General features: G+C 41.2%; 2 protein-coding genes across 3 annotated transcripts; one reads left to right on the forward strand and one right to left on the reverse strand.

Annotated features, from left to right (window-relative positions):
• Nucleotides 1-143: 143 nt before the first annotated feature.
• Nucleotides 144-6,665, forward strand: LOC112561323 (collagen alpha-1(XII) chain-like). The gene is made up of 7 exons (XM_025233732.1): nucleotides 144-1,841; nucleotides 2,278-2,293; nucleotides 2,524-2,809; nucleotides 3,036-3,181; nucleotides 4,614-4,628; nucleotides 4,800-5,378; nucleotides 6,361-6,665. The coding sequence occupies exons 1-7, from the start codon at nucleotides 1,803-1,805 to the stop codon at nucleotides 6,381-6,383; spliced, it is 1,104 nt and encodes a 367-aa protein (XP_025089517.1). The 5' UTR covers nucleotides 144-1,802; the 3' UTR covers nucleotides 6,384-6,665.
• On the reverse strand, nucleotides 6,663-17,767 carry LOC112561316 (zinc metalloproteinase nas-36-like). Of its 2 annotated transcripts, none has more exons than XM_025233721.1 (17): nucleotides 17,507-17,767; nucleotides 16,972-17,011; nucleotides 15,159-15,257; nucleotides 14,615-14,664; nucleotides 14,197-14,272; nucleotides 13,953-14,070; nucleotides 13,437-13,612; nucleotides 12,863-13,078; nucleotides 12,247-12,465; nucleotides 11,590-11,883; nucleotides 11,141-11,314; nucleotides 10,713-10,906; nucleotides 10,424-10,595; nucleotides 9,869-10,069; nucleotides 9,067-9,225; nucleotides 7,938-8,197; nucleotides 6,663-7,832 (listed from the first exon to the last, which is right to left on the reverse strand). In XM_025233721.1, exons 1-17 carry the CDS (start codon nucleotides 17,567-17,569, stop codon nucleotides 7,749-7,751), a joined length of 2,595 nt encoding a protein of 864 aa, XP_025089506.1. In that variant the 5' UTR covers nucleotides 17,570-17,767; the 3' UTR covers nucleotides 6,663-7,748. The 2 variants fall into 2 exon arrangements, with proteins under 2 accessions (XP_025089506.1, XP_025089505.1); XM_025233720.1 differs by having other exon boundaries at nucleotides 15,159-15,260.

Consider the following 17,767-nt stretch of genomic DNA (forward strand, 5'->3'; position numbering starts at 1 on the left):
TGCCTGTCTTTTTTTACTACATTGTGTGCGAGCGTGTGTTTCAAATTATGGTTCAGGAGCAACTATCAAATGACGGCTAAATGGAAGGAAAATATTTATGATGGTTCAAATATGAACTGGGATTCGACCATTTATGTCACACACTCGCACAAAAATTTAGCAGAATCTTGGAAGGAACAGATAACACAAGGAAATGGGAAGAATTCAAAACTTGCAAGTCAATATTAATGTATCTGCACAACAAGACAATGGCTTCACAAAACCCTCACACACACATTCAGTCTCCATTCTAACAGTGGTTATTTTCTGATAGGACATATTTTATATCACAGCCTTTTCCTGTGACCACGCAAAATTAATTTTTCAAAAGTCTCCAATCTTAAAGAGACCCCCTTGGTCTTGCATCTTCCTACTGAACACCGAAACCTTCGATCTGTTTCTGTTGTGGTCCTCTCAGCTTCGATAATTAGTTGTCCTACTTCCGACACCCTCCGTGTTTATGTAGCTCCCATGACTCTCAACATTTTGTCCTTTGTCGTTAAGCACACCGTCTGATCACTACCAGAACACTTAGAATATAAGCAAAGCTTTTTTTCTTTATAAAACAAACCTCATTTAAATGGGAAATTCAGGTTTACGAGTTCAGGAATCAATTATGGTGATATACAAATACAAGGCTAAATCCACTAGTATTTTATACATCCCAAAGAGAGGGAGTGTGGGTGTGTGTGCGCTGTCCTCCTTTATCTGTTTTTACAACAGTTTATCAGTAAAATACAAGAGAAGCTCACATCGTGTTGTATCTACCTGCTTCAGAGTTATTAGCACAGCTCACAGTGGTCTTCAGACTCTGTATAACAGCCAGACACTTCTGAAAGTGTCTGAAGTTCTTCATGACGACAGACATGTCCTGTGAGGAGAATATTTTCAACTTTCATCGGCCCACCGACTTTGTACCTGCATGAAAGACCAACAGATTGAGATTGTCCTTCGTTGCCTTGGATGTGCGACTTATGAAAGCTACTGTGTGAGAATGAAATACAGTTCCTATGTAAGTCTGAACCATGAATGTATGAGAAACTATTTGATACAGTAGATATTATGTTGTGGTATTGTTGTTTGTCTTCAGTCTAGAACTGCCTCTGATTTCCCTCTGGTATAAATAAAGTCATATCTACATTTAGAATAATCAACGCTTCTTTGTTGTAGAGAAACGCTGATATCTCTTCCCCCCTCCCATATGACCTCCCCTACCCCACACCCACCCACACACGCGTGCACCATCTAAATACAGTGTTGTATAAACAAGTCGGAATCAAAACTTTGTGTATTGGGGGACTCACTTAATTGTTGTAAATTGTCAAAATAAAACCTAAGATGTTGCTTTGTCCCCTGTTTGCGGAGTGCGGTTTCAGGAGACTGGCATAACAATAATTAACAATAATTAACAATAATTAACAAAAGTTCTAGATATAGCTCGAGTGAAAATGTTCGACAGATTATTTAAACACGGGTTCTTTGAATCCACCCTTCTATCGGCTGGTATAAATGGTGCCTGTGAGCGATGTGAGCAGTCTCATAGAAGGTTATCGAACGAAGGTTATCTAATTGGCGACAGTGACGTATAACATACTTTGAATACGTCAGACAGCCGTTCAACGTCATCACAAACGTGACGTGCTGATCAATCAGTTACATTCTGTCGTTAAGACAATGACACAGTCTGGAACTGTTCTCTGTATGTATTCCTCACAAGAGAATTTTCCAGAAACAAGTTAGGAGGAAAACTAAACGAGGACAAGATGTTAGTGAAGGTGTTTGCCTTGTTTGTTTGTGTCCTGGTAAGTCTCCAAAGTTTCTTCAGCGTTCTTAAAAATCTGAGTAGCTACAAAACATTTATTAGTATATATTTTTTTTATTTTTCCTTTATCTTTGTTATTAATGTTAATTTCTTCCGTTTGGTACTGCACTTTATTTTTCTTTTTCCTAATTATCCTTGTTATTAATGTTAATTTTCTTCTGCTCTATTGTACTGACGGAAACAACAAATTCAGAAGTTATTGTTTTCGGGTATGATCTATCCTTTTTTTAAATACATTTTTGATTGTTGTTATATTTCATAATTTAATTACAATAGTTTTTATGTTTCTTTCGTTCTTGGATGAGTCATACATCAGATAAAGTTATTTTGTACCATCGGTAATATGTAGTGAAGCCTAGTTTTCAAATGTATTTGATTATTAAGATATTATGTATTTTGTTTTACATTTTTTTCAGATTAGAAAAACAACTGGTAAGCAAAATTCAACATTTTATAGTATCTGTGGATTTTCGGTTCTTCATTTTACTTGAATTTCTTTAGAAAGGATACCTTCGTTCCAATATAGCACTGCAAAATCAGCCGTACGAGAGAGACAGAGAAAGGGAGAGAGAGAAAGTGAATGTGTGTGTGTGTGTGTGAGAGAGAGATGGTCTATCAGTCACAAAAATCGTGACCTTTACCCTCCCCTTGCTCGTGCCTAGCGGAGGACACCTGCGGCCAGAGGGCTGACGTGGTCTTCATGCTGGACACTTCGGCTAGCATCTGGGAGCCTGACTACAAAAAGCAGCTGGCCTTCGTCTCGGACCTCGTGACCAAGCTGAACGTGGGGCCAAACACCACGCACGTGGGGGTCGTCAGCTTCTCTACAGGCGCCAGGGTCGTGATGTACCTCAACGAGCTGAACCACGACATCCAGGGCATGCAGCGCAGGATCAGCAACACATATTTCCTACGGGGGAGTCAAACGCAGATCGACAAAGCCTTAAAGTAAGATTAAAAGTTTAGTGGGGTGCCGTTTTTTACCCCTATTGACCTATTACCTATTGGGTAAAGCCTAGCACAATGTAATGTTTCTCCTCTATAAACATCGCTATAGAAAGCCGCCAAACTCGCATTATCACATCTGTCCACATTAACCTTAATTAACAATGATTCCACGGGTCTCCCATTGCCTGAATGGAATGATTGGTCTATAATCGTGTTGACGTGGTAGGCTGGCCCGCGAGTCGCTGTTCTCTGAAAGCAGAGGAGCTAGACCTGACGTGCCCCGACTTATCATCATCATCACCGATGGCTATAGCACAGACAAAAAAAAACACCATCAAACAGGCGCAGCTCGTACGGGACCAGGGAATCAAGGTAGGTCGGGGCAAGGCTACCAAGTTTGCAGGGTAGGGTATCCAGGTATATCAGGGCAGGGGATCTAGGAAAGTCCTGAGAGGGTATCGACAGGTCCTGAGAAGACATACAAATACGCAATAGTAGGGTATCCAGGTGTGAGAAGAAGGGTATAGGTATGAGCATGAGTCTGAATTAAGGCAGTCATACGACCTCCAGACAGATTAGAATATGTCAAAACATGGCACCCATGACAGTAATCGGGTAGGTTACAGCAATGCACTGAGGTAGATCATTAGAGGGGAGTATTAAGAAGAACTTTCATCTACACCAGAACTTTCTTGTAAAAATATCAACTCTGATATACTGCGCGAAGAGAGTGTGTGAGTTTGACGAGAAAAGCGGGAACATTGTAAGAATGAAGAAAGAATAAAATGTAGCCGAGTGGTGAGGGTTAAACTTCCTCCCACGCGCTCCGTCAAACGCAGGACGAGCACCGGCAAATGTCGTGACCTTTGTTCTCGACAGCTTGACCTGTAGCCGACCAGTAACTGACCCCGTCTGCGTCAGTCTTTCGCCACGTCAGCCTGGTTTTTGACGTCATTACAACTATGACGTCTGTAGTCTCGTTTCACATCTGCCTTTTTATTGCCCTGACCTCTAACCTTCTGAACGCCTCTCCACAAAAAGAAAGGAAGATAATAAAAAAACAGAACATAAAATAGGAAGGAAGGAAGAAGGAAAGAAAGAAAAAAAGAGAAAAAGAAAGAAGAAGTAAAGAAAAAAGAGGAATGAAAAGATGATATCAAGAAAAAAAGAAGGAATTAATAAAGCAAGAAAGGACATCTGTTTCTGTTAGATCAGCTCAATTCCTTCTTATCTGGCAACAGGTCTTTGTTGTCGCCATTGGCCAAAAACTTGACCACGAGCAGCTGGGTGCGATAGCAACAGCCAACACCCCGGAATACGTGTTCAACGTCTCTAACTTCGACGAATTGCCTCGCCATGGACCGTTCCTCTTGTTGCAGGCCTGTAAAGGTAGTCGTTGACCATGAGGGGGAAACGGATGGACCGGTATTAAAAGGGGGGGGGGGCATTTTGACAGCATTTAATAAGAGGGAACAGCAAAAACACCTTGCAGACGATCAAGAGCATCCTTGCCTTCAAAGCTTTCTACGGGAACTGTAAAGGGTTTCACATATCTGTCTTGTTCTATTTTACATTGTACAGTGACACGGCAACTGTTTAATGCATTATGACCTGGATTTACTTAAAGAATAAATAAATAAATATATAAATAAATTTTGTCTGTTGAAAACACAGCAAAGCTATACATGTATGTCCATGTTACTAAATCAGAAATGTACTAGAAAGCGTTTGCAGGTTTTACGACTATTCTTCAGTAGCTGCTTTGGTTTTTTATATTCATTTTTTTCTTTTTCTTTGGTTTCAGGGCCAGAGAAACTGGGTAAGTCGGACAGAATTAATTTTCCCAAATATGTAGGAAAATTTGTAAGCTAATGTCATCTTGTCCTTACATTTAATAATTAATTAAAACCTGGTTCTTAAAAGGGAATCTTTCAGATGAAGCTGTAACACATGTTGTTTACAATCTAAGGCTGAGCTTATTTTTAAACAGACTGCAAAACCGCCGCGGCTCCTGCTGACATCATGTATGTCACTGACTTCACGCACGCTGATAACACCGAGATCACAAACAACCTTGCCCTGATCACAAAAGTGACGGAAGGTCTGGGAGTTAGTGAGGACGGAGTGCGGGTGGGCCTGACCGCTAACAACTGCGTGAATGTCGCTGACATACGGCTTGAAGTCGCTGAGTCCGCCGAAGAGTTTGCCAAAGCCGTGGCCTTATTGGGGTCATCGGCTACCCCGTTAACCTACATCCTAAAACGCGCTAAAGAGCAACTAACCGTCGTGAAGAAGGGGGCCAGGGAAGGGGTCAAGCGCATTGCCGTAGTCTTCGTGCACGGTCCTATCCACGACCTGAAGTCAGCCTCTAGCCAAGTCCGGAAGGCCAAGTCGGCAGACAACAACCCGGGAGTGGAGTTCATCTTCGTGGGGATGGGGGACAAGGTGGATGAGAAACAGCTCCAGCGGCTGTCCGGGGAGAAGGATCCATCTAATGTCCGCATGCTAGTAGACAAGCCAGGGCAGCTGGAAGTCAACTGGGAAAATGTTCTCAACGAGATTTGCGAAGGTAGAAAACTTTCATGGTCATCTATTTGCATTGTTTAAAAAAGTGAAATTATTCATTAAGCATTCAAATGGCTTTGTAATAAGCAGCACCCATTGTCTACACAATTTAGAGGGGTTCGTTAGCGTAGTGGTTAGTTAAGTCGCTTGCAATCAAGTTTCATCACTCTAGGTTCGTCTCTTCTCGGGGCACACGACATTCTCTCTTCACGTGACACTTGTTTAACGAACCTGACCGTCAAGGTTTTTCTTTGAAACTTATCTTTTATCGCCACTTTCATATCAACTTTACCAACCAGTAATTATACGTATCAGCAGTTTGTGCTTAAAGTCATATTTTCTTTTAGTCAAAGACTAAAGAATAAAATCGCTGTTTCTCTATGAGGAAAGATAGAAGCAACAATAAGCGTCAGACAAAAGGAATTAATAGATCGTTAACCAGTCTCTATGTACCTCCCTTTGTTAACGAACGTGTAGAGGTTTCTGAGTGGTTCTCAATGTTTATTAGCACTATGCAACTTAACTGGTTGAGAAAAGCATCAGCAAAAATAAATTTCAGAGCGTTTTTACTGGATTATCTTTCTTTCCGGATGTAAAACAAAAGAAGTGCGCATGCGAAGTACGACCGATCTGGAATGCGTTTCAACTGAAACCGGTTTAGCGAACATGGCAAAGATGGCTTCCTCGAAACTTGTTAAAAGGCGTTTAAATAAGAAAGAAACAGTAAATGTAAACGGTTTGGGTTTTTTCAAAATGCCTGTTATCTGAATACAAATGAAATCAAGCAGACGGTCACATGGGTTGGCACAAATCTGTAAGCATGACATGGAAATCCCATATATATATACTGTGGATCCATCGAAATTTCTAGATTGGAAGGAACATTCGAAGTTTTAACAGTAGATAGATAAACATAGATATGGAATAAGCTGATTTTAATTATCTCTCAGCAGCTAATTATATTTTTGGTATTCTTTGTTGCGCAGTTCTGTTGCCATCTGAAGAATGAAGACCTGCCCGGGTGTAGCGCAAGGATGGGTGCCTGCAAGTGTCACTTTGCTCAATCCATGGACACTACCACAACAATACCTAGCAGCACAGGACATCTGGGTCCGATGTCATGGATCTGGTGGGTTGAGGGGGATATGGACATTTGGTGTATTCTGATTTTTTTATTTTGTCAGACAAAATGATGAATATGCCAGTCTTGCAATAAAAAAAAAAGGTTTCAAAAAGATGTTCACACTCAAGAGCAGACATTACTATTACAGAAATAAAAGTGTAAATGTTACCATTTCTTGTAGTTTATTGAAGTAGAAATCAGAATTTCTTATTTTAATCTTCCACATCAACTGGTTTTGTGTGTAGTGGATATTTTTTGACTTGCAGACAGCAGAGGGTGTATGTTAATAGTAATTATTCTGATACCTTTGTTACAAGCACTGGCTCCCTACAAGGATATTGTCTGACACTTCTGTTGTTTATCATGTACGCTGACAATACGGAGGATTATAGCTTCTTCATTAAGTTCTCTGATGATGCTACAATGTTGACTCTTTTGCAGGAACATAATAAAGATCATGGTAATACCTTAAAAAATTTTGTACAGTGGTGTGAGGAGAACTTTCTGGAGTTAAATGTAGACAACACGGAACACATTGTTAAACGTGGCCAACAAAGAAAGTGCCTTTTGTGTAAGCTAAATAGTTTTTCAGTTAGTCAAGCAATCTTAGGCCGTTTCTACCAGTCGTTTATTGAGAGTCTTGTATCTTTATCATTTGTATGTTGCTTTCGCAACCTCTCTGTTCATGAATGGAACAGTCTGAACCGTATTGTCCACATCTGTTCTAAGATAATTGGTATCAAACAGAGAGATTTAGCTTCTTTCTGTGATCAACAAATAGTAAGGAACGCTTCACGCCTTTTGTCTATCCCTGGACATGTACTACCGAGAGAATTAGTATTATTAGGCTCAGGTAAGCGCAATGCCATGCCAGTATGTAAAAGTAATATACACTTATCTCCTTTTCTACCCAACGAAAACTGAGGCTACAAACTTCAGTCACAACGCCTGTTATAATTTGAGTAGAAGATTTACAGTGTGCACATGGGCAAGTGACAAAAGCCTGGGAATAAAGAAAGTACATAAAATGGTCAATTGTGTATAAGATCGTCCGACTGTGACTTTGGATTTAAAAACGGGTGGTAACTACCCATCATTTTTCTCACACGTGCTCTAAAATTTAGCAGAATCTTAGAAGGAACGAATAACACAAGGAAACGGGAAATCTGCAGAATTAATACTTGAAAAATAGTGTATCTGAACAATAATACAAAAGGCTTTCGCATGCATTTTCTGTTTTCAGCCTCCGTCCTAACAGAGACCATTCCTGATCACAACATCATCAACCGCAGCGGAAGCCCCGAGTTGTAGGCCAATGGCTGCTTCGAAAGTGATCTGAAACAGAATTAGCAAAGTCTTATTATCCACAATGTTTACCTTATTTTGTTGCCTTTTAAGTAATACGAAAAGAATTGCAGCTCCAACTTATTCATGAAATACCTGTAGAAACTTGAGCGGTCGCAAACGGATTTTAGCCTGAGCCCAGCGGCCATCACGTCGCCCAACGGAGGACCAGTGTAGGAGTTCGCCTGCTTCAGAAGCCTGGAGGACCTGCAGTTGCACGAGTTCGTTGCCATAAATATAATACCAGAACTCCAAACAATGAGGTGAGGTGTCATCAGCCGCATATCGCGGTGAGGTCACTCTCGCACTATCGGAAGGTCGCCAGGATGGTGTGGACTCCACGTACAGGAAATATCCTGAAAGGTTTAGACTTCATATAACTGATGAAGTGAAGCAACAATTTTCATGTCTAATTTATCTGAGCAATGATGTGTAATACAAGTTCATGATCTGAGCTATTGTGTATGGGGACTCTTAATTAATTAATACTAATACAAGGAGACGTGCGCAGCGGCTGATCCCGTAACAATTTGTTGTAGAGATTTTAAAACTCTATGCCAAAGGTGAAGGAAGAGATTTAAGCTTTTGTTTTACAAATTGGACATCGCTTTTGTAGAGCCAACTTAACTGATGGGTCGGTTTTTAAGCGAGCCTAGTATATGGCTAACTGGTCAAAGGGAGATAAGCTATTGATAAGTCGTCTACTGTGCCTTCCCTCCCCTTTTCAGTATTTTGATTGACCGTTGTGACAGATTACAGAGAAGAATTCAGAGAATTGCACTGACGACCTGGTGGCCTGAGCATATTCTTATATTGTTGCTTAATGCGTTACTCCAGAGCGGAAGAAAAAAATAATATAAACATTGGAGACCAAGGGTCTGAGGAAACTGCTCTGAATTTCCTACCCAGAACACATCATCCTAAAAATTAAATCTTACAAATTCTAATTTTCAAAACCCAAAATTATTAATGTAACGGGAGGTGCACTGAGCTTGGAATTCTTACTGTCTTTTTTTAGTCGAAATGAAAAGTTTTAGACATTTACCTTGTTTTATCTATTGTCAGGGTAGATATAATGAAATTGACATATGAAGAATGAAACCAATTTTCAATTAAGTAAACGTTTTCTAAACGGTGCGATTTAAAAAAAAATTGTGTTTATAATTATGAGGTATCATCTAGATTCTAGTCGACGGATATTTGAGTTCAAAGGTCACCCACTTACCAGCCTTTGACCCTTGTCTGTCGCTGACCGGGCGCTGTAGCTGGTGAGGAGCAAGGGACTCCCCCGTCTGCAAAATCCAGCGCCAGTTGCCTTCTCCTTCATGATGAAAACCGCACAGATTTCCTTCAAACGTGCAGTTGACTGCCGTCTCTAAAAGGCCTTAGCAAGAAAATTCATTCAGTTAAAATGGGGAAAAATCGCTGGTGTTCGTGACGTCCTTTGATTACTGATATTACCTCACATCTTCACAACAAACAGATGTAGACGAGCATTGTAAAATCATACCAAGGGTCCACAAACTGCTCTCTCGTTTGAGACTTTTGAAAGACTATATTAAATCTGTACAGTTCAAAGTTCAAATTGCAAAGCTTCGTTGGAGAAAAGCAGAAGACAGACAAGAACAGTTACCTATCCCCTCATTTCACTCAAACCGCATCCTTAAAGGCCAACCCGAGTCTAACATCAAGTGCAAAAAGTCTAACATCAAGTGCTGGCACGTTAGTAAAGCAGTGGGGTCATTTGTGACAAAATTTGATTAAATCTTTCTCTTCGAAAAGTTACTAGAAAGATTTCGATTCTCACTTTTGATATCAAATAAAGCTGCAACCAGTTCGAAAGCTTTAAGATGTTGACCACTTTTCAAAATCCACGTGAGAATCGCGATGTTAAATGTCTGCCTCACTAACGGTACAATGTTACTTGCTTTGAAGATCCGTTGCTTTTAATGACTTCCACCCTCTCATCTGATAATAATGTTGCACTCGGGTTAGCCTTAAAAAAGGACTAAAATCAGTGTCTTTACTTCTTCTTTTCCGACTGTACAGGCAGTAGGGAAAGTTGTCGGTCCAGGCCGCCATCCCCGGTTGGTCTACACACGTGACCAGGGATGGACCAATCAGATGATAACCTGGCTCGCATGCGAAGGCAGCAGTGTCGCCGACGAAGTTAGTTTCCATGACAATAGTTCCGTGTGACAGAGGAAAAGGTGGAGGACACGCCTTGCCTGCAGGTACGATGAGATCATGTCAGCTTAAAGACTTCATTCTCGTGAATCTGAAGACTTGTAAAATTCTCAGAAACTAAGTCAAAGATTAAAGGTACGTTTCGTACCTGATACCGTCGCTAACTGCTTCCGGATGACAATTATAATATTACATAGATGTAGTACAGATACTTTTTCTTGCTTAAAGTGTCGAAACAAAGTTTGCTACATGTGATTTGTACTCATGCTTCATCGTGATCCCTATTTGTGTGTGAACTCACGTGCTGTCTGGTGCCCCATATATCAACACAACAATTATTCAGTTTTTACTAATTATGTTTTTGCACCCCAGCTGTGTGCAGCTGTAACACTGACGTGTGCCACTGTTGATGATGAACTGCAGCGTGTAGCCGCCGCCTGTAGTAGTGGAATCAGACAGGAAGCGGAGGAACATGGCGGGGCCAGACGACTGGAGGCGGAAGAGCGGGGAGGTCCCGCAGTACCTGCCCATCAGCTCGCCGACAGTGTCGTTTACTCCATCGTACACCTGTGCGTCAGAACGACAGCAAGAGCTGTGACAGCAACCCTACCATGCAACGGTCGTTTGACTGTATCTAGTTTGTTTTAGTCCGAGGGAACGTGACATAAATGGCAGAATGCTTACAGCGAGATAATCGTAAATGCAGCCCACAGACGGCTCGATATCCATCCTCACGGCCTCCAGGGACACGGTGACGTCAGGCAGACTGGAAAGGATGACGTAATCACACGTCATGAAATCGTCATAGTCAGAGACGTGGATGTAACCCGCTGAACCGACGCTGCCCACGTGATTTCGCACCCCACACTTTGCCACAACTGCAAGAGAAAAACCATGTTTGATTACCTGTCCGTTTACTTGACGTCTGCAGATGCCACGTCCGCTAGAACAAGCGGGTGTCTTGGGGTACGAAATAGTGATGACGTAGGCGTACAAGCCTCCCCAGCCACATGTTTTGTTGCTGATGTAACTTTCAATATTCTAAGACTGGAAAAAAAGGAATGCCAAGCAAAAATCGTCGCAAATGAAGACAGGAGCAATGGTGAACCCACTTTCACAAACTTGATTTCCGCATCTGGTGTTTTCGGCGTCGTGCCCTTGACACGGCTGACCCCTTCCAGTCGGTGGGGGAGAGTTGCAGCGGCGATAACGATACTGCTGGCCTCCTCCGCAAGAGCGGGAACACTGCCCCCACTCCGTCCACTGACTCCAACCCCCATCCACATCTGTAAAACAGAGATGATTATGACACTAATCTCCCATGATCTCTCTTTCTTTCTTTTGCCACCACATTCACAAACTACAATATCGTAAAAAACACGAAGAAATCCTCCAGGAAGAGAAAGGGAAAGAATGGTAGAAAAGACAGAAGATGAGCAAAGAGAGAAGACATCAAAGACAGAAGAAGAGCGAAGAAAAAATACATCAAGGAATGAAGACATGAAAGAAAGAAATTCAACTGAACGCCTATCGCACGACCAGCCGCACGCACTAGGCTCACCACCGTTAAAGGAGTAGACGCTCATGGCTGCAGGTCCCCCCTTGCCGCTGCTGTCGCACAGCTGTGACGGGCCGCAACTGCTGAAGGTGTGAAGGGCGTCACGTGACGTGAGACACTTGCCGCCATCAGACAGCGCGAAGACGTCATAGCCGAGCGTTGTCGCGACGTCAGCACAACGTCTGACGGCCGCGGCCCTGAACTGGTAAGCGTCTTGGACAGCGGGATACAGCCCCTCCACTGATGAGATGGCGGGGCTGGAAGGGTTGTTGGCCCAGCATCCGAGTGAAACTGCCGCTGTTTAAAGAAAACAATTATTTTTCAACACCGCATCTCTTCAAAGAGACTAATGGTGGACCTTTAGTTTTCGTGGTTAGTACATTTCGACCGACCCAGCCACCTACCCCCATCCTCCACATTACTTATTCTTTTAAGATACCTTTCACTGATTTTTCTTAGTTACTTATCATGTAACGCTCTGTGTTGGAGCCCATAATATATTTATTTAAGTTTCTTTGAATACATTTCAGTCTGGTCTTGCATATCCAACTGGTTTGTGCCTTATTTCATTATGGGCAAAGACTTGGACTCACAAAATGTCTTTAAAGTACTTAGGTGTTTTTTTTTTTGTTTTTTTTGTTTTTTGAAAGGATCCTTTACTTTTGCATGGATGCGCGCAAGCCTCAGTTTCAGTCGTACTTCCGGGGCAGAAGGCTGCATCGAGGTTAGTACATAAGCGATACCGGAAGTGACGGCATTGAAGGTCGCAATCTGACCACGAGCCCCAGGACGACCATCCATTTGGCGCTGCTGTTTCAGTAAGAGGCTGGCTGGTCCCTCCTTGTCCTGAACTCTCTGAATGTGTCTGTCCAACGGACTCTGAAAACACGAGCTCAGAAAATGCAGATGTTAGCTTCAGGTGCACATTCACCAGATGGACAAACACTAACTAAAAAAAAAATAAATAAAATGTGATCATGAGGTCTTACCTTACCATATATTTATCATTGTATATGTGATGTAGTTAAAGTGTTATAGAGAGCAATATAAATGTGTGAAATCTGCTTTTAAAAATATGGAAGTAATCGTGTAGAGCTAAGTCATGAACATTTGGAGAAGCGAATAAAGAAAAACCCAGACAGAAAAGTTTTTATCTAATGTTGAAACAAATGGTAACTTTTGTCACAAAAATAAATGTTATTTTTCAGAAGTAAAACTATATTCTCGCCAGTCATTGAATAAGAACGTCAGAAATAATGGCGTCTAGGTAACTCACCACAGTGATACAGAATGTTAAGCCTTTCAATGTCTCTGTGGCTGAAGTCGTCCCTTTGGCCCAGATTGGCCCAGGGGTCCTGTTTGGGCAAGATGGTTGCCTGGCCGTTGGCTGAGAAGGCGTAGCGTGAGTAGTGCATGATGGACTCGTAGTCGTACAGGACGCCCAGAGTGTCGATGACGTTATCGGAAAGGCGGTCAAAGTTTCCCTCCTTCCCTGTCAAACAAAATACCAAAAGTGGGTCCAGGGGACACAACAACAATAGGGCACACACAGACAACGAAGAATGGAACTTTTTTAAAGCCGAAAAAGGAATTGTGGATATAGAGCTAGTTTTAAATAACTATTGCAATTGCCTTATAAGATTCAAAGAAATAAAAATGATGACATGTGTGATAAAGAAAAGGAGAGATGACTAAAACAAGTAAACATCACGTTTGAAAGCCCGTGCTTGCAAACTGCTTGCATTCTTATTCAAGCATTTCTTAGACAGCAAATAGATTATTAATTATGGATAATTAATAATAATAGATAATAAGTTCATATGATGATTACAGAAAACTGTTTAACGAACCTGCCAACACATTCTGAAGCAGGATTTGAACCCACTGATCACGATCAGGGCGACTGTGTTCGTGGAAGAATCCCAGCACGTGAAGCATTTCATGCATGGCCGTTCCTTTCTGGGCACAGGGGGTCATCAAGGATACCTCCTGTGGCCCTCCAACACGGCCGATGGACGAGAAACACCTGAAACAAACAAACAAACAAACAAACAAACAAACAAACAAACACACACACAAGTAATATCCGGGGTCTGGAGACCATGTCTTACTATGGAGACAAGACGCTTTGCCTTGAGTTCCCCATGTCCTCCCCGGGACAACAAATTACCCCCTCTACAGTCCCAGCTTACGTTGCGATACTTCAAGATAAACTCTTTGTTTTTTGAAGTGATCGCCGACACATTAAGACGTTTAGATCAGCCGAGGAGACATCTTCAAGTAAAGGATAAGTGTTTACGGTGAAAGCATTCAGCTTCGCGGCTGATCTATTGAAGTAAGTGTCACAGGTAATCTTGTGCACTCACCCTGACGATTTCTTGAAAACAACATAGTCCCTTTCGTCGATGCGGGGCACCCAGTGTATGCAGGTTCTGTGGTGGAACTCTTGGATGGCCTCCTGGATAGCGTCCCGCACAGCAGGCTCTACATGCGACAGAGGCGTCAGCAAGATGAGGGACAATTTACAGGTGTCAATAAGACGAGTGAAATTTAGCGAGTGTGAGAGAGAAGGACAATAAAGAGAGAGGGAAGTCCTCTACCTCTACCTACCGACAGAGGAGTCGACGACGTATGGGACAGTCCTCGCGTTCCAAAGTTCCTCCTGAGTCCTCACCGCGCTTCTGTGCTACTCCACAGAAATAAAGACATGATGGCAAGGTTCAGTTACTCTCTTTGTATGAGCCCAGTGATTTGCTAGAGCTGCTTTGAACCTAATACCAGAATCATCGAAAGCGTCAGGTAATGGAGTTAAAGGAGGCAACAGAATAAGGGTATATCTTGGCAACCAGAGATAGAAAGAAGAAAGACAAATTAAGGGGGAAAAGGCAGGCTAAGGGTGTATAGACAAATGACCAGATAGGTAGAGTAAGGACGGAGAGATGATGGAGGCAGTGATAGAATGTATTGACTGAAAGAAAGAACGAAGACACACTTTAAAAAAAATGATATTAAGACATGGCAAACATACCCACGGGTTAAAGCCCCTGATGTCTCCCTCATACAGGTTCAGTCCCATACCTAACACAAAGAAACATTTCAAGTCTTTAACATCGATGTGACATCACTAAATTTACTTCCGTTACACGACTACATTGGATGGGTTGAATTTTTTATTTTAGGAAACATCATGGTACCAAATACAACTATGGACTTCGTATCATATCACTTTTCTACTTACATTAATTACTCGTTAAGCAAAATCGGGTAATTCCTGAATGATACTTTTGATCAGTTTTTTTATCATAAGGAAGAGATGATATGTAAAGAAAACAATGGATAAATAATTTAGGGCAAAGACTGTAATTCACTGTCGGTAATTATCAAAAAGATGCAAATTTTCAAGATTCATAATCCAAATTTGAAGCCGAAAAATACAATCTCCACTAGTGTTTACAGGCGAGTATGGTATATCTGTCACATGAGAGGTTTAGTTAGTGTATCTGTCACCATAGCAGACTTGTTCAGTGTCCGTGACCATCGCCCCACCTGTGATGCTGGACCCCAAGTCTCACCTCTGTTCGTTTCCAGGATGTAGTCGAAAATGTTGGCGTCTGGCCGTGCCTCCAACCACTTGGTGATGGCCTGCAGTTTGGGAGGAAGACCTCCAGAAGCTGCTAAATGTTAAGCATGTTTACAAGTAGATATATAGTTGTAATAACCAGAGAGAAATAAAGGCTTTTGGCAAGTGGGAAAATCGTTCCTTGCTTGCTTGATTGATTGATTGATTGATTATTTCAGAAAAATTTAGAAATGTTATCAATAGAAATAAAATACACAATGAACAATCACAACAGATGTAATTATAACTCATTTGATATTAATGTTTGCCGTTCGTCAGAGAAAGAGTATATATATATATATGTGCGTGTGTATGTGTATATTTTTGAGAGAGAAAGAGTATATATATATATACATGTCTCCCAGAGTGTGTATGGTGTATGTGATTTTACGATTAGAAAAGACTCCGTTGCTTGCAAGTGAGGATTAAGACAGGATATATGGCGACAAGAAACACTTTAGATACAAGACCAACACACGAGGTACTCGATTTCAGACAAAGGTTATCTTATCAGCGCAAATAAAGAAATAGGACTGAACAGGTCAGGACATAGCAATGGTGCTACGATTTGGGACTGAAGAACAAGAGCCGTGTACACATTTTAAAATAAATAATAAAATAAATTCAGCAATTTGTTTTCAGTCACACTCTGGGGTTAGTAAAAGAGGATTTAATTACATAAAAAGAGTGCAGGAGCGTATGGAAAAGGGAAAGTATAATTTTTTATCTTATCGTCTAGATGCCATATTGCATTAAAACCAGGGCGTAGTCTCAAAGTCGAAGATTAACTTTGATAATATTATAATCCCCGAAAATGAAATATGTTCGTTTTATTGTGGGAGGGGTGAGGACTCGGACCCTCAAATCTGAATTGCTGTAATAAGTTAGCCGTTAAGATGTCAGGCAAACTTGGAAAGCTTTTTCATATTCTTCTGTTAGTCACTTGCCGCTTCAAAGAACCTAAAATTTGTTTTGTTGCACACACGAACGCACGCACGCACGGTGCAAGATGACCGACTGAGTAAGAGACGAATGCGACATCAGGGAGTTGCCAGAAAAATATAATGCTTTCATGTCACAGTAATTATTGGCAAAATATATAAAAGATGGATGGGTATACGTATGGAAGGGTACATGCTTATGCAGCGATGCGCGGACAAAAATTAATTTGTACTTATCTGTATGAATAAAAATCTACGTGCGTAAGTAGCAACTATTATTGTCCACTAACACGGTGGCAATCAGGTGATGTCCTTTTGCCTGACAGGCTTTCAGCGCTTTGTGTCCTCGCAGACAAGATCAAAGAGTAGCAGGAGGCGACACCAACCGTTGTTAGTGAACGAAAGATAAACATTACAGTACTGCCGGATTCCACATCTCTCTCTTTCTCTCTCTCTCTCTCATGCTGTGCTACCTTGTATATCTCTTTAATTCCCTTTGTTTTATTATCGTATCCTACCATACAAGAATAAATTTATCTGGCTGAGGAGGAACATTCGTGGTAAAATTATGTATTGTCTCGCATTATATAAATAATAAAGTAGTAAATACTACATTATAGAATATACTTTCTCTATATCTTGCTGTTGACGTTGGTCAGAGAAACACGTTTGAGACAAAACAGTTGGACAGAGTTCTGGCAATGACTATTTAAGTCGTTTGAACGATGTACTTAAAGTTAGAGAACTATTAAAGATGGCGAAAAATAATTTCTGGCGCTAGTTTTTTAAGCATTGCAAAGTTCTGTGAACAGGTGTAATACTTACATGGCGACCTTTCACCTCTTGTCTTCCTGAGACTTGCTGTCTGTAACAATCATGCAAGCATGTCTGAACTCACTGAAATTTCCCATTTTATTACATTTTACTAACAAAATGTATCGTCACGTATCGTCAAAAAGTATATACCGAATAAAAAATACTGTATTTTTTATTTCACATGCACACATTTACAACCAGTCTAACCGAAAAAATTATTATTATTCTTTAGTTTGTACAGAGATATATCATTAAGGTAGTTATTTATTTGGGTTTTCAAATATGTTTGATTAAAAAAAAAAATATCGTTCATTTTTATTTTACGTATGACCGATTATTCCCGTCTTCCTCCCAAAACCAAAATTAGAAGAAACACAAAAGATTTTAAAACTACAATGTCGAGACCTCTATTTTATGGTCGCTTTTATGGTACACTTCGCTGCTAAAACGTTTGATTTCAATCGTCAAAGTTATAAAATTTGTAATTAAAATCGTTATGCAATTAAAATTAACAAACAATTCAAATAATAACAACAGCACTCGCCTGCATTAGATGTGCCTGCAAAATGACAGCCACGACAAAGGACAAGCTCAAAACATACACCATCCTGTATTTTTATGAAGCGCCGCGTAACTGCTTTCATCCAGAAAACTCCTCAGATCTTTTCTCTCTCCCGATCCCGAGACACCCCGAGTTACGGCGATTGAGAAGACCCACTGTGTGAAGTTGGAGCTGCTGCCAGGCCTAGTGTGTGAAACGGGTGGGAAGCCCACTCGTCCCCCACCCGTGTGCAGTCAGCGCCAC

The sequence above is a fragment of the Pomacea canaliculata genome, linkage group LG4 (genome assembly GCF_003073045.1).
Source record: "Pomacea canaliculata isolate SZHN2017 linkage group LG4, ASM307304v1, whole genome shotgun sequence".
NCBI lineage: Eukaryota > Metazoa > Mollusca > Gastropoda > Architaenioglossa > Ampullariidae > Pomacea > Pomacea canaliculata.